At 46.1% G+C, this 26126-nt stretch overlaps 1 protein-coding gene across 1 annotated transcript; it reads right to left on the reverse strand.

The window, feature by feature from the left end:
• Window positions 1–108: 108 nt before the first annotated feature.
• LOC115555866 (interleukin-12 receptor subunit beta-2-like) lies at window positions 109–15001 on the reverse strand. The gene is made up of 15 exons (XM_030372912.1): window positions 14838–15001; window positions 12160–12426; window positions 11688–11811; window positions 11274–11464; window positions 10715–10872; window positions 9975–10123; window positions 9189–9282; window positions 8259–8469; window positions 7837–8019; window positions 7605–7703; window positions 6853–6999; window positions 5958–6095; window positions 4844–4937; window positions 3871–3952; window positions 109–3258 (listed from the first exon to the last, which is right to left on the reverse strand). The coding sequence occupies exons 1-15, from the start codon at window positions 14932–14934 to the stop codon at window positions 2818–2820; spliced, it is 2475 nt and encodes an 824-aa protein (XP_030228772.1). The 5' UTR covers window positions 14935–15001; the 3' UTR covers window positions 109–2817.
• Between the last annotated feature and the right edge of the window lie 11125 nt (window positions 15002–26126).

Here is a 26126-nt window from a genome sequence, read left to right on the forward strand (position 1 = left end):
GTTGAAACAAATGAGTTTCAGCTCTAATGCTGCTACTGTCTGTAATATGTTTCTATTTAGATTATTTGTCAGGATATTTTGTTATTATTGTCCGAGTCTGGTTTTAACTAATGCTGGGCTTACACCAAAAGATTTTCACATTCAAAGACTAAAAACTGCAAGAGAGAATTTAGCGTTGGATCAAGTGTGATATTTAACAAGGGTTTTGTAGATATGTAGGTATGGGGGTTTGAGATGCAGCAACCACCGGATGTCTGTTAACTTCCTGTTCAGGTTTCACACCTTTCTCACAAACTTGAAAAAAGCAACAACTGCAACAAATTAAAAGAAGGTTGCTGTCGGGCGCTTCTTCCCGAGGCACGCCGTGCTTCCACTGGAACTACAGGCTGCTGCCGCTTCAGTTGCAACCAGTGCTCAATAGTGTCGGCTCTGCGCTCTCATTCCACAATGGGCTTCAGATCACCCCTGCATCACACCAAACGTGGGCAAAGGGACCTCGGATCGCTCCAAATGAAAATATTTAAGTTTAATTCTTTCAATTTTTTAACACTGAAATATGAAGGTGAAAATTATTTGTTGAACATGTAAAGAGTTCTTTATAGGTCCATGCATTGAGCAGCTTTCATAGGAATGAATGGACTCCATTTTTTAATCCGCTGTCCTTTAATAGGTCCATGGTTTCGGCCCAGTTGAGTTTCCTTGTTCATGGGAAGGGTTGATATCGTGCTCCCACTCTACCGATAAGCAGCAACCGGCTCCAGCTTCAAGGGCCATTCATCATCTTATCTTAGCGAAACCTCAGAGGGCATAATCTCACACAAAGGGTACAATCTTTCCACCTGCAAACTGTGTTATATGCTTTATGTTTTTGAATAAACTTTGGATATTTCCGTGTGTACTCTGCCCTGTGTCACATTGTTTCCGGGCACGCTGGGCTCGCGATACCAGAGATCTCAGCCACATTAGATGACAGCTAGAAACCCTGCACAAAAAAAAAGAAGACTTTTCATGCTGCTAATTGGCACAAACAGGTCCAGACTAAAATAAAATAGTCTGGACCTTATTTACTTAATCGTTCAAAGCGATTTGTCTCAACGATACCCCGATTTTTTATCATCTAATTTGACCATAGACATCCACCACTGTATCCATCATAATGCTACAAACAATGGAATGGAACTTCAAATGAACGTCGTAGTTACCTTGTCATTAACCATCTTGGATCAGTCACCTCTTTCCTCAGGCTGGGTAGCCCCGCCCAATACATGGGGTGATGTTGTGTGGTGTGTACGATTGAGCTTGGTCTGGCAATAGCCAGTACTACTCTTTCCTAGTTTAAATGAGAAATGAGAATTGAAACTAATCTTTTCACCCTAATGGTCTCTTCCATTATATTATCTGTAAATCGTGTTTTGTGATTCTTAATCAGCAAATTAAGTAATCGAAAGACGCAATTATTTTTAAATTCGATTAGATCAATCTCTTTTATTTTTTTTGTCAGGTGTTAAGTCAAGTGCTGAAGTCCTTTATTAATATGGGGAAGACTGAGCATAATTATTAAACAGTAAATAATCAAACGTTCAATAATTCATGCATTTAATGATTAATGCATTTCAGTGAAAATTAAGATGAACAAATTCATCACTTTAATTGACCAGGAAGGCAACGAGAAGTCACACCTACACCGGTCCTTTGTACAAAAAAAGCCTACGTTGGTAGACATTCAACAGGTATCCTTACCCCGCAACAGGTAGGGCAATGGGAAACTACCGTTGTATCTCATCTGACTGACTACCGTTGTTCATCAATATGATTGTTCTTGACGTATTTGGCGTATTTAATCGGCGGATTCATGTTTAGATGAGAACGCTTATCTTACAGGCGTGGATCGATAGAAGTTGGTACGTCGGTCGACGCTCAACAGGTTTCCTATTTTCTTGTAGTCTGCGGTGTGAAGCAGAGCAACGCTGAAGCAAAGCAACGCTGAAGCAAAGCAACACTTCATGGTTTGTGGAAACACGGACACAATGTCTTTCCAATTTGGTGATCCAGCTCCCTCAACTTTTCCACGAGGATAATCCGAGGATAACTATAGTTATGTTTGTCATACAAACGGTTAGTCCAACGCATCTACTACGTTTATACAAACACAATAGTTTCCTCAGAGAGCGCTATTGTAACATTCAAGAATGTAACTATTTAAAAAATAATGATAATTAAGGGGTAACTGCATAACCTTTCTGTTTTTTCTTTAATCCAGGGACAAATAAAATACCTCATAGCCTCTAAATTTATACAGGGGCAGATTACGTTGACTCATTTTCCATATTTTCAAATGATGTGCAACAAAATAACCTTAATAATTTCCCCAATGCCAGCCAAGAGGGCACTTGTGAGTCCACACGTGTGTGGATTCAAGCTAGTCTGGCTATTGCCAGACCAAGCTCAATCGTAGATTTCACGTTGGCCTTGGGAAGCTGCCGTAATTTGCTTCAGCACAAGAGGCTTGATCAACGGGCCTAGTTCAACTCACTCTGTACACGATTGGCTGCTTTCAGTCACTTCCCTGTGGTCATTGTGTTTAACCAGCCAATAGCGCGCCAAGGGGAAAAGCCGGCTCAGTGATAGGCTCCCCAAAAAACTTATCGGAAGCAGAAAGAAATATATTGCTCTTCTTCAGGGCCTTTTGCAGGGCGAACTGAAATCGCCGGCAGAATGGGCGGGGCAACCAAGTCTAGGTTCAAGCCCCACCTGGTCTCAAATTGCAACCCTGCCTACAAGAATCCCAATAATAAATAATTGAATCGGTTGCACCTTTCAGCAATCATTCTCCCATAAGCTTCTGCCGTCAATTTTCACTGCATTAAGCGTCAGCCCCCTCCCAAACACGATGGGTTCATCAAAGACCTTGCTGGAGTAGAAGTCTATACACTCCTCCTCTTCCTCCCGCCCTTCCACCAGTACACTCTGCTCTGCCTGCGAGGAGATGTAGCTGGCGGTGTAGCCCGTGTCCTGAGAGCTGCGCACGTAGTGGGAGCTGTCTGTACTCTTGATGTAGTGGGTCTGCGACGCCGTCCCTGAATCCCAATCGGGCCGATGGACAGAGGAGGCGTCGGTGAGGCCCTCGCGGTGGCCCAAGTCTTCGACGATCTCCTTCGGATTCTCCAAGAACGTCACAATGTCTACCTCTTCGGAGGAGGAGAAGTCGCTGGGGTTCACGTTGAGATCCATCTTGCTCTTCAAGGAGTCAACAAAGGTCTGACACATAGAAATCAAAATAATGATGTGGGGTTGGATGATAAGAAGGATTGAGTACTTTTTGTTTCTGTTTCGTTTTGTTTTGTTTTCATTTGTTCTCCCCTGTAAACAAGGTAAGTTAGCAGATGCAATTTCAATGACTGTAACACACTGTCTACTGTGACAAGAACATCTATTATATGTGCTATATGTGAGAGCAAATTGCATTATATGTGCCTTGTTGTGTTGTCTTGTATTGTTTGTCTGTAAAATGAACAAAATTCTTAATAAATATATGTTTAAAAAAAAAAAGAAATGATGAGTATTCAGTGTAGGGCTACAATAATTAAATGTTATCATCCTTGCATGGAATAAGGATATAGCCTTATCGTGATACCCAGTTGTATTTTCCTACTGAATTATGATGAGAAAACATGCACTTAAAATGATACAAATATGAGTTTTTAGATATTTTAGTGAAAGGAAATCTATAAGGTTAATTATCAAAAATAAAAGTACATTGCCATCCGCTTCTATGGAATGACCCTCGATTAGACAATTAGATATTTATCAATATCGTGTACAGTTTCATGATAAAAATGTGATAATCCATTTTTTAATTCAGTGACATACCTTGTTATCTGTAAAGGCCTTTGCCCACTTGCTATTGCTGGGATCTGGTACATCATTCAGTGATATTCGAATCGTCTTCAGCCTACAGAGGAGGATACGAATTGCACAGAGACATGAGACGCTACACATGGCCCTGTCAATCTGTTGCTCTAAAAACTAGATTTACGAGGCGCCTGCAGGCGCCTTTTCTTAAAGGGGACCTATTATGCTTTTCGACTTCTATGACCTATAAACGTTGTTATAATAATTGATACTCATGTTTAACCATACACAAAAAACAATGTCGATTTTCGGGAATCTCTTCCTTTCATCCCATCACCATTTTAATATGATGTGCATGTATTTACCTGTATGTCAATTGTGGCACCCATTGCACTCCTGACCATCCCTGGAAGAAGGGATCCCCTACTATGCGTTTCTTCTCAAGATTTCTTCCTTGCTGAGTTTCTTCTTGCCCGTGGGGGCATGGGTAAAGGGGGGTGTCATAAATATTTGGCCTGTTAAGCCCTTTGAGACTGTAATGGTGATTAAGGGCTATACAAATAAAATTGAATTGAATTGAATCTGGGCGCTTTCAGCACTCTCTGTCAACGCTCTGTTTCGTCCTTCTCCGCCCCCTCGCCCCCCTCCTGCCAACCCAACTCCGTTGTGATGGTTACCTTCATTGAAGCGCGCGCGGGGGCAGATTTGACCAGGCATATGGGGGCGCGGCAGGAGTGCCTCTACGTAGATGATTTCCCGTAAATGTGAACAAGTGAATTAGCGCTCTGCACAGCCACCCCAGACTGTCAGCAGGGAATACGTCGAAATGCATGTACATCATTATTTGACACTAGTATGGTTAAACATGACTATCATGACTATCATTATAACAACGTTTATAGGTCATAAAAGTCTAAAAAGCATAATAGGTCCCCTTTAAGGGTAAGAACAAGATGCTTCTGTTGAATAGTCATCGGAGTACATTCACTACCTTTGCCATCTTGTTATCAACTTGAAGTGGCACAGCAGAAGAGCTATGCACAAGAAGGTTGCCAATAAAAGCCAATAGAGAAGGTTGGTTTCCCCTGAAAGAGTGAAAGTTAGGAAAAAGTGTAAGAACACATGCCATGACATGTAGACCCAGAGATGCAAAGAAATTGGACACATGACATGCTCGCTTAACCCTCAGATTACACCAGGGAGAGCTATGGTCAGTGCAGAACAAATCGAACCGCAAAAAAAAACGAATTGAAAGGAGTCTACTATGTAGCAACCACATGGGTCTTACGAACACACCAAACGCGTACCCCGCGTATAGACGCGTATAAAATCTGCAATTTTTCCATAGGGAACCATTGGTTTTGCGTACATGCGTTACATGCGCTAAAGCAACATTTTACCCGCGTTAGCGGCGTATGAGCTGCGTATATATACGCGCGTAGATATACGCGCGTACGCGAGGAGTTCAAAAAATTGAACTTTCAACGCTCATACGCGTGATGCTTAGCCGCGATAGCCAATCAGCGTGGAGCTCGACCCGACGTCACTGGCAGAGAGTAGTGACGCTTGCACAGAAGCATACGGCCGACATCTTTCTTTATTCTGGGTGGAAATAGTAACATAGTTACGCCATTAAATGCGTTTATGGAAACATTTTTAGCGAGAAATGTGCATTTTACTTTCATAATGTTCGCTCGGTGAATGTGAAGGATGTTTGGTTTGATAGTTATGACGAAGAGTGAACGCTCCGTTCACTTGCATGGACAGAGTCTCTGGTTGCTAAGCAACCTCAACGTCTTGGCGGACTATTTCTCTGCTGATCAACACTACGAATGCTGGAAACACACCAGACACACCATGTGAAGTTATTTAACCCGATTATTGTTATTTATATCCGAGATTATTTAATCTAACCCGATCCAAGCTCTATCATGCACCCAAACACGGCGGCGTTTGGGTTTCCTTCCTCGGACTCCTAAATCCAGCGCAGCCACAGGCGCGTAGCTGCGTACGTAGGACCATTTTTGACACAAAATGGTCAAGCAACATTTTAGCTGCGTTACGCGCGTAAATCTTACGCGGGTACGCGTTTGGTGTGTTCGTACCTTTACGGTAGATGATAAACTTGATTTTTTCACCACAGGGTCCTTCGCCTTGTTCTGTCCAGGCTGTCAACCAGACTATGTAGGTGTCCGGAGGCAGACGGCCGAAGGCGTACTGACGCTCGGATGCAGGGACGTGGTCTGCAACACACAACCACATACAACACACAATGTCACACATTACAGATGGAAGGAGTATTTCCGAAAGCGCTGTAAACAAGGTTCAAGTGACAACGATGCCATTATCCACTCTTTAAATCGGCCACATGCTGTTTTACACAATGGAGAAAGTCGGGGAAGGTCTCATTTTCTGGGGGGGGGGGGGGGGTCAACGAGCAGGTGTGCGCCTGCAGCCAGAGGGGGCGCCAAAATACCTATTCCCAACACAATGTTATGTAGTACTTCATTGATAACCGCTACGCAGCGCGATTTCTTTTTTACTGCTCGTGGCGCCCCCCATGTGACTTGGCGCCCCCCACAAATATGCCGCCCCGGGCGGCTGCCTGGTTCGCCCGTGCCTAAAACCGCCACTGGTACCACCATCGGGTGCCAAGGGGGAGAAGGTGCAAAGCGGGGTTTCGGTGGACAGACTGGCATGTGAAGAGTGAAGTGGTGAGTGTAATACGGCAGTCGCTCGGTGTGAGAGGTCAGGCCGCTATCATCTGTGCACCAGGGCTGTAACTAACAAATATTTCCATCGTCGATTAATAATGACGATTTCTCTGATGATTTATTATTTAGTCTATTAACTGACATTAATTATTGTAAATCCCATCGCAAGATTCCAGAGACAAAATGATGCCCTATACGTGCTGGGTTTATCTGACATGCAGCCGAGAAGAACTAAACTAGAACTAACGTAGAACCGTGTCGTTCGGTCCCCGTGCGTTCTACTCACACATGCGCTTGGGGTCCGTGTTGTTTCCTACGTAGACGGTGTAGTTGCGGACACAGCCTCCGCGTTGATGCCGGGGAATCTGTGTCCAGGTCAAGGTCACCTCGTGGCCCTCACCGTGCTTAGTGACCGACGGCGCACCTGTTGGCGCTGTAAACCAAAGAGCTCCTCGTTCATGTGACGCGCGTGAAAATCGAATTTAAAACCGGAGGTTGGGGCGGGACTAAGCTCTTCAAAATGTCTTTTGGGTTTGTAAAAGTGGCTAGGGTAGAGCTTAGAGTTGATATTTAAATACTTCCAAGACAAAAGCTAGCCGTAAATCACCGTGATATGAGATAACAGCGCAATGTAATTGGACAAAATACTAGTCAGTTTAACACCAGTAGGCCTACCGGCACACATACATTTCTTGGAGAGAATATCGCTGCATTAAAACAATTTATTATTCTTTTTGGTCTATATCATGATACTGAAGTAATTCAACAATAGGTTACGCAATTTGGACTTAAGAAAGCTATTTTTCCATTTTGTTGGAAAATTAACAAATTAACAAATGTCTGTAGGCTACTATATTAGCAGTTAACAAAATGTATTTGTTTATCCAAAGTGACAAGGTTTTATACCTAAGGGATGATTTACTTCTTATACAGTTTAATTTATTTAGTTTTACCAATCACAGCCTCAACTTTATGAGGTTGGTGGGGCCTGGCATAGTGGCTGCACTATGAGACTTCTGCTGGGAAGAGCGATCTTACCTCTAACTAGAGTGTTGACACCAGTAAAACTGGCCCTGCCCAAAGCGTTTTCATAGAAGACATATACCGCTCCATCATAGCACTCATATGGATCAATCTCTGCAAACAAAAGGAGATTAATTAATTCAATTATTAGGCTGAGAAAGACAAACGAGGATTCATATGTAAATGAATGAAGAACACATTTTTGCAGTGAGCATGTAAGCATTTCTCCCCTGTCACTATGACATACCTGTGATTACTGCCTGGTTCTCTGCACTGGAAAGTCGCATCCATTGGAACTTTTCAAACTGCTGGTCTTGCAGATACCACTCAACCAGATAGCCAGTGGATTGCAATGTAGGATCTGCCTTGCGCCAGTAGAGGGAGACATTGTCCTTGCTTTCCGTGAAATGCAACTCTTGAGGGGGCTGAGCTGAAGATCGGAGGAGTGGGTAGTTGTCGAGGGTATGGTTAGTTGACCATAAGTCGTAAGGGTTACACCGACTGGATCATTTTACTCCACAGTACAGTGATATCGTAGTAATTCTTAGATAATAGAAATGATGAACTAGGAAAAAGGATAAAGACAGTAAAAGCTTCATGGCAAAAAATTACTTAAAGTTAAATAATAATGATGGTTATTTACAATAATAATAATGTAAATAACCTCACCTGTTTTGAAAAGGGTGGGGACGCGGGCCGGAGGGGAGGAGCCTTTGGAGTTGTATGCGGACACCGTCACCAGGCACGTTACACAGGACTGGACTTTCAAATGTGCGTCGTTTGCGCTGACATTGTGCGTGGTGCAGCTTCTCGTGCGATTGTCATTTATATGGACTAGGTATCCCAGCACCCTCCCTCTGGCCTCTGATTCATTCAGTGACTGCAGGGACAGAAGGGGATATTTTTTTGCTGTAGGACCACACTGCAGAAAGCGTTTGCATTTGTCAATTGATGTTTGCTAAATAAACAAACATGGAGCATAACTAGTATGGCTCAGTGTTTTTCTATCCAGTGTTTCCCACTGGCTACGGGCTTCTTGCATTATGAATTGTGTAGAAAGGGGTGATGGCACTTTTGCCTTAACCACTGCATTTGTTTTTACCATTTTTTTTTACATTTGCATAAGAGTTGGTAAACTGAAACAGCCATTCTGTCTGGTTTTCAGTAGCCTCTCTTGCTATGACTAATTACTCAGGTGAGAGAGAGAGTGTGTGTGTGTGTGTGTGTGTGTGTGTGTGTGTGTGTGTGTGTGTGTGTGTGTGTGTGTGTGTGTGTGTGTGTGTGTGTGTGTGTGTGCGTGCGTGCGTGTGTCTTGATTTGTATGGGGTAATGTGGTTTGGTGTGTTCGTGTGTGTGTCTGTGTGAGTGTGAGTCACAAAAGTGATTAAGGGCTGACCTTTCATTTCTGTGGAAAATGTTAAGTACAACAACCACAACTAATGCCTTGGCTACAGCGTTGGAAATGTGTGCAAACCAACCATGTACTCTAAATCAGAACTAAAACCAAACAAACTATGCAACTATAATAATACAGCACATATGTCTAACGAGTTCTTTAGATTCAAGGTGCACAAGGCCAAGAGGTTAGAACACACTTACCTTCCAGTAGACAGTCAAGATGTTCGGTTGAGAAGTGGCCCTGGCAAACCAGATGTCCAGTTCCTTGTTGGGAGCTGCAAAACGACAACACTCTCTGTCACACTAGCTGATGTCCCACTGTGGAGATCTGACACTAGCGTATGCTAGAAATTCAGCTCCATTACTGGTGGAGTCGTTCATTTTATTTTCAACTGTTAGCTGCTGGTTGCTACCTTTTACCTGAAAGGTTATCGTTACAGACAACATGGTTTATTCCTACATAAACTTTGAGCATTTAAGACTTGAGAGGTAGTGAATGATGGTTTACCCGTACACAGAATTAAGCATGTGTGTTTGACTTGCTGAAATTTTTACCTTTAAGTTTGTGCACTGCATTTGAAATAAGTGGGAGTACTATGTAATATATTTAGAGAAAAGGTAGCCTTTGAGCAGTTGTGCTTGTTATAAAGACTACAAAAAAATATTTCTAATTAATTAACAACGAGAAATCCTAACAACATCCAAATCCCCTCAAGGGAAACTTTTGTAAAATATGAAGCCATATCTGCTCAAACACATTTGGTTAAAATACAAACAAGCACAAACAAACACCTGCCAGACTGAACAATTAGTCCTCTGAAATAGAGTGACTCTAGTGTGCTGTACTTAACAGTGGAATTACAAAGATATATATAATGCAGTCTGAAAAGGTCCCAAGAATGCACGACCATGAAATGGAAGTGAAACTACCCAAAGATACTAAGTGTGGGTCTCCAGCCATGCCAAGCCACAGCGGCAGGCTATCACTTGCCTTCCCCCTGAGTCCTGTTGTGGACCGGTCTGCTCCAGTCGCTCCAGAGTCCACTGTTCAGCTTGGCTCTGACTCTGAAGCAGTAATGCCTGGATGGCTCTAGAGAATGGACGGAGGGCAGCTCAGATGAGCTGTTCTGCCAGTCCTGAAGACAACCAAACAACAAACACAATGTTATTCACTGCTGGGCTTAACTGTCGGCTTAGTCGTGTTTAAAAAATAATGGTGAAAATAAATGCAAGGCTAAGAGGGAGTACACGCTTCAGTCACAATGACAGTACAGTTGACGTAACAATACAATTAATCCCTACTGTTATACTTACTGTCATGGTCTAAGAAATATGAATAAGCAAGAGTTGAGGACTCCTATATTAGTTTTGCTTCAATTGCTTCAACAGAGATGTGTGGCATATACATTGAATACATTATGATAAGGAGTCTGATATACATCACTGCAAGGTCTCTTGCAAGTGTGTTCATTCGCATCATAACGTTTAGGGCTTTTACATCAAAGCGTCACAATTCAATGACTCCATTTTTGGTCATTGTTTGATAATCAATCATGAGATGATTGATCATTATGGGGAGACACAGGTTACAGTATATTTATATTTATTTAGGGTTTGACAGTACTGCAACTCTCTTGAGTCTTCTCTCCCAAGAATCGCCAACTAAAAAGAAACCAATGATGCATTCTTATGTACTAACAAGCCCTATAACAAACATTGTATCTTACTGAGTCTGGATGTGGTATACATTCCTCCTCTGCGACCATCCGATCCGCAACATCCCTGTACTGGACCTGTAGGTGGGGCTTCAGGGAGTGGCGCCAGGTAATGTTACAGGACCTCGAGGAGCACTCCACTAGGTTCAAAACGGGAGGCAAGGGCTTCACTGAAGGAATAACAAACAAAAAACAGAGCTAATCTCAGATGGGGACAGACCACTAGCCAATATAATGAATCAGATCAAATATCCACCCTGACGGGTAAGATAAACAACCATACGACTACACAAATAAACTCTGGGTGTAACTGTGATTCCCCCCGATACTAAAAAAGACCGTAATCTTAAGTGATCTTGTTTCTTTTTAGCTGATTAGTTGTAGGATTAAGCAATTCACTCGAAAAGTGAAATCCTGTGACCCCAATGCGGTTTTGGAAATTGACTCATCCACTCGTATATCCGCTACTAGCTTTGTCAAAACAGTCAATGAACATGAAACCCATTGCAAACACTCCGTCTCTCATATGGTTTGAAGAGGGTGATGAGTGGGTGTCCCGTTGCTTCCATACCGATGTCGCTGAGAGTGAAGTTATAGGTTTCAGACCCTGTCCGCCCCAGCTTATTGCAGGCCAGGACTTCCACGGAAATCATCTGGACGGAACTGTTAACCGACCAGCGAGCCCTGAACGACCCAGGGCCCTCACTGGACCCTTTGAGAACCATGGGGACGCCCGTGGGTATTTTGGACAGAGACGTCACCCTGTGACACATGAGGGGAAGATCAGTTAAGTGAATACACTAGGGCGGCTTGTCCGATGCAAGTGTAAATACGAGAAGTTAATGCCGTTTAAGTACCCTCATTGAACATTTTTCAGCCAGTTTTCTATACTGATTATTAACTGATTATCGCAACCGGAAAACCACATGATACAAGTGTGCCTTTTCACTGTTGAGCAGCTGATTGGGTTGAGGCATTATTTCACCGTAGGGTAGATGTAGTGGGTAGATAGGTGTCCGTCAGACTTTTCCATCTACACTCCACAAAACCATGTTGTACTTCAGTATAACTCTTTATGCACGTCGGGGCTCCATGTTTGCCTGGTGGATCTACAGCAAAGCCCAAAAACATGGAGAAATCCAAAACCAGTTAGATTCAATAAAAGGGCAAAAGAAACACGTTTCTCAACAGGGTGTGGACATTGGGAAAAAATGTAATGTGTTATTACATAGGCCTATACGTTCCTAAAAATCGATTTTTGTGTTCGGATAAAAGCAAAATGGACTTCCATAAAATATCACAAAACGAAACTCGACAATGTTGTATGACTGTGTCATGTGTGTCAATAAAGTATCAAATCCACCAAGAACAATAACATGGCAGTAATTTCAACTGCCAGCAAGCAACAGCTGTTGGGGAATTGGCCTGCTAAAGATATTTTCAAATACTATACTTACATCCTGCAACAATATCGATTCCACAGAATTTCGAGGTGCGGCCAGGCTTGCAATGGCAGGTATACGTTGCACTGTTAGTGTACTGTACCCGGTCAATGTACACAGTGGACGAATTCAGATGGTGTTGCACAGCCATCGCAGCCGGCTGTTGCACAGCCATCACAGCCATCTCGCAGGTGAATGGAAATGTGCAGAAAATCCGAAAACTGGAGTTTCGTTCCACCACTTCTCCAGCACTGGACCAGATCTTGCATGTTTTTTCAGAGCCTGGAAACAGAGCACAGGTCGACATGTTCAGCTTCACCTGCTGATGCCAGTTATCCCATTAGCAAATTATGTTGGTCTGAGTTCTAACAACAATTGTAGGAGATATCATGTTCATAATAATACAACTGGACGGATTGACAGCTATTAGAGAGCTGTAGTACAAAAGCGAAATGCTGCATGTTTAACAAAGATTCATGGCGAGGCTTTTACTGTGTTCCAATTCTTTCCATGTGAAAGGTGTAACTTTGACTCAACGTGGGAATTTTTAGATCCAAAAAAGTAAAATGTAGGGCGGCCTATACATGAATTAAAAATCTGTCTAAACGCTATGACAATCTGGATCTCACATGTAGACCAATATACAGCCAGCGCTGTGACTACAGTGCGACAGCACCATGCTGGGAATGTTGGAGTGATTCGTTGACCTGCGACGTTGATCCGCTTCAGCGGTTCCCCAATGACTACATCAGCAAGTTAACAAAAAGAAAGCCTAGCTGACTAAGTCAAATAAAAATCACCCTTCATTAAATCATTTAAGTGCCATGGCAAGAAAAAGAAAAATAAGACACAAGGGCATATATATATTGATGTTGAACAAACAGCAACATCACACCAATGATACGACACCAATCATTGCCAAACAGTAATAAAGTCTGACGCCAACTATTGTGCCTATAACATCAAATGATGTAACCTATAATTATCTATAATCCTACACTTAAAAGGAAATAATCAGCATTTTAGAGATCGGTTAAATCAGCCAGAATATACACATGTACAAATAAGTACAAAGTTAACACTTGCCAAGCCATTCGCTTACCCCTTGGAGCGTGTCATGTCTTGCCTGTTTGGCCGTGAGAACCGTGGGAATCTTTTTTCTTCTTTTTTGGATTCTTCTACCATCCCCTAGTGGTAGGAGCCCAGCACTGAAGCCGGTATGAAACTAGAGCTGTGATTCTTAAATGATGTCTAAATTCCGTTTAGATATTATTGAAGATACAAGTGTGTGGATTTGTTAAATGGTTTGAACAAAGATAAATGGTTTAAAATAGATTTTAGTTAAGAACTGGTTCTTCAACTGTTCCATTGACTCCCATGTTAAAAAAAGATGGTATTTTAGTAGGATATCTTAAAAAGTATAAAATATAAAAAAATCTGAAAAGAAACGTGCGATTCCAAGCTATTCTGAATATTTTAAAATTGTAATGGAGCCTCTAGGTGAAAATTTGAGGAAGGAGATAGGTCCAAAAGTTTGTAGAGAATAATAAAGAGGAAAGAAAGAAATTTAGAGCAGCACTCATTTAATGAAAAAATCTGCAACCAGGAAATAAAGTTGAGACATCATCCCCTGAGAAGGTATTGATATCATCCACTGTAGACACATATGAAATCAACCACTGTAGACATTAAATAATCCACTTTAGAGAAGATTATGCCATCCTCCACTGCAGATAATGACTATCCAACTGCAGGCTTGAAGTCATCCCCTGAGGCGTATATGACATCATTCACTGCCACTGTCACTGTACAGTAGTCCCTTTAAGGCCACCCGACCCTTAAAGAGACTACGTGAATGAAAAAAGTGACATTCCGTGACTCTCGGTTGCATTTCCTATGGTCTGATTCATCGTATATTTGAACCTGGCTGGTTTTGCCGAGAAAAGGAAGGAAGTGATGACCAAGTGCAGAAAATGGCAAAAAATATCTGCTATTTCGAACCTTAATTTGTGCAACTTTATTTAACTAACATTCGTTGATAATTCATTATTGTCTCAACCCATGGAACTCCCACTCCAGTGCTCTGAATGCACAAGCTCGAGCAGGCTACAGTTTCATTTACTGCCCGAAGGGGCCAGTAAGGGGAAGGAATTCTGAATCTTGCACAATGTACGTTTTTGTGTCTCAGGACAATGTTTTATCATGTGAAATAAATTGTAGTAAAAGTGTATAAAGATGGCCCTTATTAGTGTTACATCTGTTCATTGTGCTCTTTTGGTAAAGTGGAGAGGAGAGAATTCTAAAAAGTTTGTTAAATTAACTACATTAAATCAAATAAAAATGAGTCTAGATTTTAGACTGTGACATACGTATAGACGTGCACTGCATATAGTATATACATATAGTTTCACTGTTTCCTCTGAGATTTAAAACAACTTAAAGATGGATACAACATATAACAAAATAATGCAGTTGAAGCAGAATAGAAAAATAGGTAAGACGGCTTGTTTGGCATAATAATGATTCATGCGTTGATAAATCCACTTCAGCTCCTGATAGTCAAACGTAGTGGTGACAAAACCACATTCATCTGTCTGTGGTCTTATCCGTTCAAAACAGCAGTGAAAAGTGAGATCCCGTTGATAACCATGCAGCATTCAAGAAGATGTGAGGGTGGGTTCTCGCGTGATTACCTTTGCTGACCGTGGCTGCCACCACCATCACCCTCACGGCTAACAGACACAAGAACCGCGGGCCGCTCCAGCGGGTCAGGAGACCAGGAGACGGCATGATGGGCCGCGGGAGGCGGTCTGTTCACAGCAAGCCCCTGCGTTATGGCGCGTTTGTTTCACATGCCTTCCTGTATCTCATCTGACTGTGTCTGTCTGTCAAGGAAATGTCAAGGGGGTTTTGTAGCTCAGCTTTGGTAAAAAAAAAAACAACAACTGTTAACCACAAGGTACGTGTGTCATACCTTGTGGTTCTCCTGCATGTAGCATGCACGCAAACAATGACAACCGGAAAAAAGAAAAAGGGATTCATCATCGCCACTTTCGGTTTCAACAAACAGGTCTATGGAAGGCTAATTCAAATCCTGAACAAAACACTGTAGCTTGTGTACTTGTTGTGTACTTTAATTATCCCAATTCTAACAAGGTTCAAACCCAGAGATATTATTCAGGGTCATTTGGATTTTGGTGGCACTTTGATGGTGGACTTCTGGTTGTGTGGTGATGTCCACAGGAGGAGTTGGCGCGAAGAGAAACCATGGAAGAGGTCTCCGTCCACCAACTGGTTTTGGGAGGAGAGCACCACTGGTTTGAGGATCTAGAGGAGGACATGGAAGACGCCAATACCATAAAAGGAACTGATGAAGACCAGACGCAGAAGGGATCCAGAGACTAATTTCAGGGCCCTGGTGATGAAGATTGTAATAACTCAGTCCAATGCAGGGAAAGCAGAGAATGTGCCAGAACAGCTGATAACAAGCATACTAGAGAGACATTTTTATTACATCCAGTTGGATGACTCGACAAACATAACAAATCTGTCAAACCTGCTTGGAAGGTGTGAAAACAATGTTAGGTTAACGATAAAAGAGGGGTTCGTGTTTTGCAAGTCTTTAACAGTTCTCCTACTGAGGCCATTTCTGACATAAACGCAACATTTAAGTGGCTGAACCGAGGGATGGGGATGGGTAGGTATCATGTCTAGGATTTCATCAGTACTTTTTTATTGGTTACCGGACTTTATCGATGATATTATAGTTCTAATATAATAATAATAATAATGATATTATATCATTTCCAAAGAGGATTAGAATTTTTTTGTAGTTTAAATATAATGAAATGATGCAGAAACAGTTGTTACCCCCCCCCCCCCCCTTCAGCTCATGTCTACTTTCGGCCCAGTTTAATTTCCTTGTTCACGGGAAGGGTTGATATCATGCTCCCACTCTACCGATAAGCAGCAACCGGCTCCAGCTTCAAGGTACTTAATCATCTTATCTTAGCAAAACCTTAAAGGGCATGAACTCACACAAATGGCACAATCTTTTCACCTAGTGTGTTATATGCTTTATGTTTCTCGATAAACTTTGTACATTTCCGTGTGTTTTTTGCCCTGTGTCACATTGATTCCGGGCACACTTGGCTTGTGATACCGGCGATCTCAGCCACATTAGGTTCACACTTCAGGTTGTCTGAGACTAGCACTATCCACTGCTTCTCTTTGGCGCAGGTCTCATTAATCGTTGCCTGTATACCAACATGGGGGGGAAAGCCATTTTTGTTTTACTTTTGCTTGGATACTTCCACATAGCCAGTGGTCAAAGTAAGTATATGCAGGGATGCGTTACTTCTCTTCCTTAAATAACAATATAAATATATGATCTGTTTCTACATCCTTTACCGCACGTTTTGATATGTACGTTTAGATCCTATCTTAAGGAAATGCAGGAGTGTGATTTGGTTTATTTTCAGACATAGTAGAAATTGCACAAAAATAGGCATGAACCGACATCTTACAACTTAGCATTGTTGGCATTGTAAGAGAACCCTTCAATAAGAACAAGGGCAATTAGTACTTACAATGCTAGGTGCTGTATCGGAATATACTCGCATTGGCCGATCCTCAAGTTCAGGAATCTATATAAGGAAGGGAAAAAAAATTATTAAACACAATGGTAATGCCTTTTTTCTATTTCTATTTCTATTTTATATATTTACATTGTTTTATTATTATATTCGATTCCACAACCGTAGCTTCCACTACAACCGGAGGTTCCACAACAACAGGAGGTTCCACTACAACCAGAGGTTCCACTACAATCATGCGTTCCACTACAACTGGAGGTTCCACAACAACAAAAGTTTCCACACCAAACGGAGGTTCCACAACAACCGGCGGTTCCACAACTATTGGAGGTTCAACTTCAACCAGGGGGTCCACAACCGTAGGCTCCAGAACAACCGGAGGTTACACATCAACCGGAAGATCCATAACCGGAGGTTCCACTTCAACCGGGGGGTCCACAACCAGAGGTTCCACAACAATCGTTCGTTCCACTACAACCGGGGATTCCGCGACAACCAAAGTTTCCATACCAAACGAAGGTTCCAAAACAACCCGAGGTTCCACCTCAACCAGGGGGTCCACAACCGGAGGTTCCACTACAACCAGAGGTTCCCCAACAACCGGGGGGTCTACAACAACTGGGGGGTCCACAACAACCGGAGGTTCTACAACAATGGGGGGTTCCACAACAATCGTACGTCCCACTACAACCGGAGGTTCCTCAACCAGTGGGGGTTCCACTACAACCGGAGATTCTCATACAACCGGAGGTTCCGCTACAATTGTACATTCCACTACAAACGGAGGTTCCATAACAACCGGAGGTTCCACACCAAACGGAGGTTCGACTTCAACCAAGGGCTCCACATCCAAAGGTTCCACCACAACCGGAGGGTCCACAACAACCGGAGGTTCCACAACAACCGGAGGTTCCAAAACAACCGGGGGGTCCACAACTGGGATTTCAACTTCAACCGGGGGGTCCACAACCGGAGGCTCCACAACAACTGGAGGTTCCACTACAACCAGAAGTTCCATGACAACCGGAGGTTCCACAACAACCAGAAGTTCCACAAGAATCGTACGTACCACTGCAACCGGAGGTTCCACTACAACCGGAGGATCCACAACAACTGGAGGTTCTACAATAGTCGTACAGTCGAATACAACCGCTGGTTCCACAACAATCGTACGTTCCACTACAACCGGAGGATCCACAACAACCAAAGCTTCCACGCCAAACGCAGGTTTCACAACAACCGGTGGTTCCACAACAGCCAAAGTTTCCGTAGCAAATGAAGGTTCCACAACAACCGGAGGTTCCACTTCAACCGGGGGGTCCACAACCGTTGGTTCCAAAACCAGAGGTTCCACTACAACCGGAGGTTCCACAACAACCAGAGGTTCCAAAACAACCATAGGTTCCACAACAACCGGGGGGTCCACGACCGGGGTTTCAACTTCAACCTGGGGGTCCACAACCAGAGGCTCCACAACAACTGGAGGTTCCACTTCAACCGGGGGGTCCACAACCAGAGGGTCCACGACTACCCGAGGTTCCACTTCAACCGGGGGGTCCTCGACCGGAGGTTCCACTACAACTGGCGGTTCGACAACAAGCATACGTTCCCTTACAACCGGAGGTTCCACGACAACTGGAGGTTCCACAACAACCGGAAGTTCCACAACAACCAGAGGTTCTACAACAACCGGGGGGTCCACAACAATCGAACGTCCCTCTACAACCGGAGGTTCCTCAACAACTGGTGGTTCCACTACAACCGGAGAATCTGCTACAATCGTAAATTCCACTAAAACCGGAGGTTCCACTAGAACCGGTGGTTCCACTACAAGCGGAGGTCCCACTGCAACCGGAGGTTCCACAACAACTGGTGGTTCCACTACAACCGGAGAATCTCATACAACCGGAGGTTCCCCTACAATCGTACATTCCACTACAACCGGAGGTTCCATAACAACCAAAGTTTCCACACCAAACGGAGGCTCCACAACAACTGGAGGTTCCACTTCAACCGGGGGGTCCACAACCGGAGGTTACAAAACCGGAGGTTCCACAACAACCGGAGGTTCCCCAACAACCGGGGGGTCCACAACAACCGGAGGTTCCATAACAACCGGAGGTTCCACAACAATCGTACGTCCCACTACAACCGGACGTTCCTCAACAACCGGTGGTTCCACTACAACCAGAGAATCTCATACAACCAGAGGTTCTGCTACAATCATACGTTCCCTTACAACCGGAGGTTCAACGACGACTGGAGGTTCCACAACAACCGGAGGTTCTACAACAACCGGAAGTTCCACAACAACCAGAGGTTCTACAACAACCGGAGGTTCCCCAACAACCGGGGGGTCCACAACAATCATACGTCCCAATACAACCGGATGTTCCTCAACAACTGGTAGTTCCACTACAACCGGAGAATCTCATACAACCGGAGGTTCCGCTACAATTGTAAATTCCACTACAACAGGAGGTTCCACTACAACCGGTGGTTCCACTACAAGCGGAGGTTCCACAACAACTGGAGAATCTCATACAACCGGAGGTTCCGCTACAATCGTACATTCCACTACAACCGGAGGTTCCTTAACAACCAAAGTTTCCACAACAACCGGAGGCTCCACAACAACTGGAGATTCCACTTCAACCGGGGGGTCCACAACCGGAGGTTACAAAACCGGAGGTTCCACAACAACCGGAGGGTCCACAACAACCGGAGGTTCCTCAACAACCGGGGGGTCCACAACAACCAGAGTTTCCGCAACAAACGCACGTCCCACTACAACCGGAGGTTCCTCAACAACCGGTGGTTCCACTACAATCGGAGAATCTCATACAACCGGATGTTCCATCACAACCGGGGGGTCCACAACAACCGGAGGTTCCAAAACAACCGGGGGGTCCACAACAACCGGAGTTTCCGCAACAAACGTACGTCCCACCGGTTTCTCAACAACCGGTGGTTCCACTACAATCGGAGAATCTCATACAACCGGAGGTTCTACTACAATCGTACATTCCACTACAACCGGAGGTTCCACAACAACCGGAGGTTCCACTACGACCGGGGGGTCCACCACTGGGGGTTCCACTTCAACCAAGGGTCCCACAACCAAAGGTTCCATCACAACCGGGGGCTCCACAACAACCGGAGGTTCTACAACAACCGGAGGTTCCACTACAACCGGAGGTTCCTCAACAACTGGTGGTTCCACTACAACCGGAGAATCTCATACAACCGGAGGTTCCGCTACAATCGTACATTCCACTACAACCGGAGGCTCCACAACAACTGGAGGTTCCATTTCAACCGGTGGGTCCTCAACCAGAAGTCCCACTACAACCGGAGGTTCGACAACAATCGTATGTTCGACTACAACCGGAGGATCCACAACAATCAAAGTTTCCACACCAAACACAGGTTCCACAACAACCGGAGGTTCCACAACAGCCAAAGTTTCAGCAGCAAATGAAGGTTCCACAACAACCGGAGGTTCCACTTCAACTGGGGGGTCCACAACCGGAGGTTCCACTACAACTGGGGGGTCCACAACAACTGGAGGTTCAACTTCAACCGGGGGGTCAACAACCGGAGTTTCCACCACAACTGGGGGGTCCACAACCAGAAGTCCCACTACAACCGGAGGTTCCACAACAATCGTATGTTCGACTACAACCGGAGGATCCACAACAATCAAAGTTTCCACACCAAACACAGGTTCCACAACAACCGGAGGTTCCACAACAGCCAAAGTTTCAGCAGCAAATGAAGGTTCCACAACAACCGGAGGTTCCACTTCAACCGGGGGGTCCACAACCGGAGGTTCCACTACAACTGGGGGGTCCACAACAACTGGAGGTTCAACTTCAACCGGGGGGTCAACAACCGGAGTTTCCACCACAACTGGGGGGTCCACAACCAGAAGTCCCACTACAACCGGAGGTTCCACAACAATCGTATGTTCGACTACAACCGGAGGATCCACAACAATCAAAGTTTCCACACCAAACACAGGTTCCACAACAACCGGAGGTTCCACAACAGCCAAAGTTTCAGCAGCAAATGAAGGTTCCACAACAACCGGAGGTTCCACTTCAACCGGGGGGTCCACAACCGGAGGTTCCACTACAACTGGGGGGTCCACAACAACTGGAGGTTCAACTTCAACCGGGGGGTCAACAACCGGAGTTTCCACCACAACTGGGGGGTCCACAACAACCGGAGGTTCCACAACAACCGGAGGTTCCACAACAACCGGGGGGTCCACAACCGGGGTTTCAACTTCAACCTGGGGGTCCACAACCACAGGTTCCACCACAACTGGGGGGTCCACAACAACCGGAGGTTCCACAACAACCGGAGGTTCCACAACAACCGGGGGGTCCACAACCGGGGTTTCAACTTCAACCTGGGGGTCCACAACCGGAGGCTCCACAACAACTGGAGGTTCCACTTCAACCGGGGGGTCCACAACCAGAAGGTCCACGACTATCCGAGGTTTCACTTCAACCGGGGGGTCCTCAACCGGAGGTTCCACTACAACCGGAGGTCCCACAACAATCATACGTTCCCTTACAACCGGAGGTTCCACGACAACCGGAGGTTCCACAACTGGGGGTTCCACTTCAACTAAGGGTCCCACAACCAAAGGTTCCATCACAACCGGGGGGTCCACAACAACCGGAGGTTCTACAACAACCGGAGGTTCCACAACAACCGGAGGTTCCACAACAACCGGAGGTTCCACAACAATCGTATGTCCCACTACAACCGGAGGTTCCTCAACAACTGGTGGTTCCACTACAACCGGAGAATCTCATACAACCGGAGGTTCCGCTACAATCGTACATTCCACTACAACCGGAGGTTCCACAACAACTGGAGGTTCCACTTCAACCAAGGGTTCCACAACCAAAGGTTCCATCACTACTGGGGGGTCCACAACAACCGGGGGGTCCACAACAACCGGGGGGTCCACAACCAGGGTTTCACCTTCAACTGGGGGGTCCACAACCGGAGGCTCCACAACAACTGGAGGTTCCATTTCAACCGGGGTGTCCACAACCGGAGGTTCCACTACAACTGGGGGGTCCACAACAACTGGAGGTTCAACTTCAACCAGGGGGTCAACGACCGGAGTTTCCACAACAACTGGAGGTTCCACTTCAACCGGAGGTTCAACAACAACTGGGGGGTCCACAACAACTGGAGGTTCCACTTCAACCGGGGGGTCCACAACCAGAGGTTCCACTACGACCGGAGGTTCCACAACAACTGCAGTTCCAACGACGACGTATGGTGTGTGCACAGAAACATGTTGCAAAACTGTTGCTTGCATCATTTATTTTTTAAACAAATCTATCCTTTTTATGACAGAAAGGCACATTGAATAAAACATTGTGTTGCTCCTTTAAGAATTAGCTGGTTGTTGTCAGGCCTGTTGCACAACATTTCGTCCGTAAATTCATAACTGAAGATACTCCATTTTTTAATTTCTTGCACCTGCATTTGTCCTCCCAGTCAAGGCGTTCTTTCAAGTCAAGATGATCTCCTGTGGGGAAGTCAGCAATGGAACCATAGCTACACTCCTTGATCAGGTAAGACATCGGATCTCTTACTTGCCTGAACTATTTTGTAAGATGTATTAGCAGTGGCCCCCTTTCGACAGCCGGTGTTATGCTTTTTGTCTTTAACTGATGCCTTAATTTGACCCATTTTCTTTCACCTCTTAGGTGCTCAACAGTCGGTTCCCTCCCGGAACGTTTCACATGCTGACGGTGAAAATCAACCAAAGACTGGCCGTCTAGTTATGGAAATTCGACTTATTGCTTTTATTAGTGTTGAATAGAAACACAACTGGACATCAAAGAAAACATCATTGTAAAATGCTATATGAAAATGTATCATACAAGAGAAAGCAATGATTTAAAAATATTTAATTTAAAAAAAGTAAATACAATGTATATGATAAATGTTAAATAATGCAAAATGCTAAATAATATTTAACTCTACGCTGGAAGAGGTTGGTGTGTTTTTTTTAAACTATTTTACATCTAAAAATATCAATGTTATCATGTCCCTTGCATAAAATAGCATTATGATAGCTTTTGTTGAGTTCTTTCTGGAAGATTGGTCCTCTCTGGAAGTCTGCATTGGATCTGGCGGTTGGTTGGCTGACGAATGCCGTTAGGACTGTTGGAAGATGGGTGAGTAACGTTTGCTTTTTGGTGCGTTCATATCGCTGGAAATTATGGAGAAAAAACATTTTTGCGACGGATCCACAACGACACCTCCTGACGCTGTTATGATTCTACTTCCGTTCAACAACTTTTGATAAAAATTTTGATAAAAAAGTTGCCTAGTTGGTGACGTATGGTTTACTAGTGACGCGCACGAACATGGCAGAACATGAACGTTCTATTTCATCCTTACTGACCGCCAGAGGCGGTGCATTAAGCACTGGATTTATCCGTCTCGCGCATGCGCAGTTCGAGTACCTATACCAACAAGGTCACATGTGACCCTCGTGACACCGGATTGGCTATATAGCCCGGTGTCGACAGAGGATCTGTTCCTTTCATCTTCTCGCAAAGACGCATGTTGTAGTACCGCTTGCGGATAGCGTATTCGCTTTTTGAAAAGGATCGCGCTCCAGACTGTGTGCAGCCTCGCGACCAAGGGTCGGAGCAACGGGTGAACTCGTCCTCCAGGGGCTGTTGGTCTGTACAGCGCTGAAGTAGAAGCTTCCAAGGTTTTGTTTAGTTTCAGTCACTTACCGGTGAAGGCAGCGCTCTCGCGTCCTCTCCCGGCAACACTGCTGGGGTTATTTTCACTACTGGGATTAATTTCGCTACTGATAGCTCCCTTATAGAAACAGCTCGGCTGTGTTCTGGGTTACCAAATTTATTTGGTAAAAGGTTTTTCCAGTCAGTCACTTACCGGTGAAGGCAGCGTTCTCGCGTCCTCTCCCTGTAACACTGTTGTTTATTTCTTTCGGTCACTTACCGGTGAAGGCAGCGCTCTCGCGCCCTCTCCCTGTAACACTGTTGGGGTTTATTTTTTAGTCACTTACCGGTGAAGGCAGCGCTCTCGCGCCCTCTCCCTGTAACACTTGTTTGTTTCTTTTCAGTCACTTACCGGTGAAGACAGCGCTCTCGCGTCCTCTCCCGAGAACACTGCTGTATATTTGAGTGTGTAATTATTTTTCCAGTCACTTGCTGGTGAAGACTGCGCTCTCGCGTCCTCTCCCGGTAACACTTTCTTGGCTCTTCTTGAATTAGTAGCTCTCTGGTGAAGGCAGTGCTCCCTCTCCCAGTGTTCTGCTGATGGCTCATGTGTGTGGCGCCTGTGTGGCCCTCCTTGAGCCTGACGATGGCCATGATCGCTGCCCCTCTTGCCTCGGCTTCGAGCATTTGAGGGAGGGCCTTACCGAGAGGGCCTGTATGAACTGCGGCTCCATGCCCTTGGCACTCAGGCTGGCTAGGCTCGCAGCGGTGGAACATCCGGCAGCTGTCGACCTACCATCAATGGCGCCACTTCCTCCTGCTCAGCCCGGCCATTCTTGGCGTCGGGGTAGAGCAGGCCCCCCCCCCAGGAAAAGGGCTAGGGACGAGCTAGCATCCAAGGTGGATCGCTTGTCGTCCGATATGGAGAGGATACAGGAACTCCTCCTGACCCTGCAACCCGGGGCAGGTGGCGCGGTGGCTGACATCCGGCCTGACCCTTCCTTGGGGGATGTGCCGGGGACGGACGATGTCCTGTCGCTGGCGGCATCAGCCAACCTCTTCAGTGAGGGTGTCACGGGGGAGGAATCCTCAAACGCTTTTGGGGAGGCCTCCCGCTCCTCTACTCAGAGCTCTGGGCACAGCACAGAGGGTAACCCCATCGGGGCCGTCATCCGTACGGCCCTGGCTCGCCTGGGGCTCGATGCTCCTCAGGCAGACTTGGCCCAGCCTAGCGCCTTTTTCAGGCGCAGCCCTGCCACAGCCCCTTTCTCTGTCCCTCCTTCGGAGGAGTATTTAAAGGAGCTACACCTCTGCTGGAAGGACGCCAAGGCTCTCCCCCGTCCTTCTTCCAGTGCTCGGGCCTTGGCTGCCATGCGGGATCCAGCGCAGTATGGTTTGGGTTGCATGCCACCCGTTGAGCCCGCCATTGCCTCCCTCATTCTAACCCCCGATCAGGCCTTGCGGCCGGATGCCAGGTGTCCTCGGCCCCAGTGCAGGGTCACAGACGACCTGCTTTCGAAGGCCTATGACGCAGCAGCACGTATGGGGCGGATTGGCAACTCCCTCTCCCACCTAATGCTGGCGCTCTCGACCTCGCTGCAACAAGCTGCAGTTGAGCCGTCTACACAGGACCTGAGCGACGCGTCCCTACAGGCCTTTGCCCTCATGTCCAGGGAATTGGGGCGTGTTATGTCCACCCTGGTCCAGACTCGCCGCCAGGTTTGGTTGGCTCAGTCGCCCCTGGCGGAGGCGTGCAGGAAGGCCCTTAGAGCCGTGCCAGTGGTACCGGGGGAGCTGTTTGGGTCAGCTGCCCTGGAGACGCTGGAGCGAGCTGCCCAAGCTAGGCAAACCAACCTGCAGCTGTCAGGTCTTCACAGGAGTGTCTCCGCTCCTGGCAGGCCTAGAGCCCCCCCGGCTGCCCCCCGGGGCCGCTACCAGCCACCACGCTCTTACCCAGCAAGAGAGGAGGGCCTACGCAGGTCTCGGCGGTCCGCCCAGCAGCCCGCTGATAGCTTTCGCGCCCCCGCCCGCCCATCGCCCGGGCAGCCTCGGGCCGCGGAGCCTCACCGGTACCCCTCCAGAGCCGACAGAGGCCGGGGGGCCAGGCGCTAGGACCACGGGGCCGGTCGTCGGCTGTTTTTCCCAGCAGCAGATCAGCTATTGGGCTGCCTGTACTATAGACCCCTGGGTGGTTTCCACCTTAACCCGGGGGTACGAATTACAGTTCCGACGCCGGCCCCAGGCCTTTGGCCGGGTCAGGATGACAGTCGTCCGCGACCCGACGAAGGCCGCAGCTCTGGCCCAGGAGCTATCCGCCCTCCTGGCCAAGGGTGCGATCGAGCCAGTGGACCCTCAGTTACAACCCGGGGGGTTCTACTCGGCGTACTTTCTGGTCACCAAGAAAGACGGCGGATTCAGGCCCATTCTAGACCTAAGGGGCCTGAACACGTTTTTAAAAATTTTACCATTTCACATGCTCACCTCGGCGGACACCCTGAGGGTAGTTGCCAGGGGGGAGTGGTTCACGACTATAGACCTAAAGGACGCCTATTTTCATGTGCCGGTTGCGGCACACCACAGGCGGTTCCTGAGGTTTGCCTATCGGGGCAGGCATTACCAATTCAGGGTACTTCCCTTCGGGCTTTCCCTCTCC

The sequence above is a fragment of the Gadus morhua genome, chromosome 12, assembly GCF_902167405.1.
Source record: "Gadus morhua chromosome 12, gadMor3.0, whole genome shotgun sequence".
Classification (NCBI taxonomy): Eukaryota; Metazoa; Chordata; class Actinopteri; order Gadiformes; family Gadidae; genus Gadus; species Gadus morhua.

Bases quoted from the DNA above. Each gene is read 5' to 3' on its own strand.
- LOC115555866 (XM_030372912.1), bottom strand. From the start codon at position 14,934: ATGCCGTCTCCTGGTCTCCTGACCCGCTGGAGCGGCCCGCGGTTCTTG. The intron at 9,283-9,974 runs GTGATAGCCTGC...CTAGTGTGACAG, and splicing joins AGGACTCAGGGGGAAGGCAA to AGAGTGTTGTCGTTTTGCAG. The intron at 8,470-9,188 runs GTAAGTGTGTTC...CTGTCCCTGCAG, and splicing joins TCTTGACTGTCTACTGGAAG to TCACTGAATGAATCAGAGGC.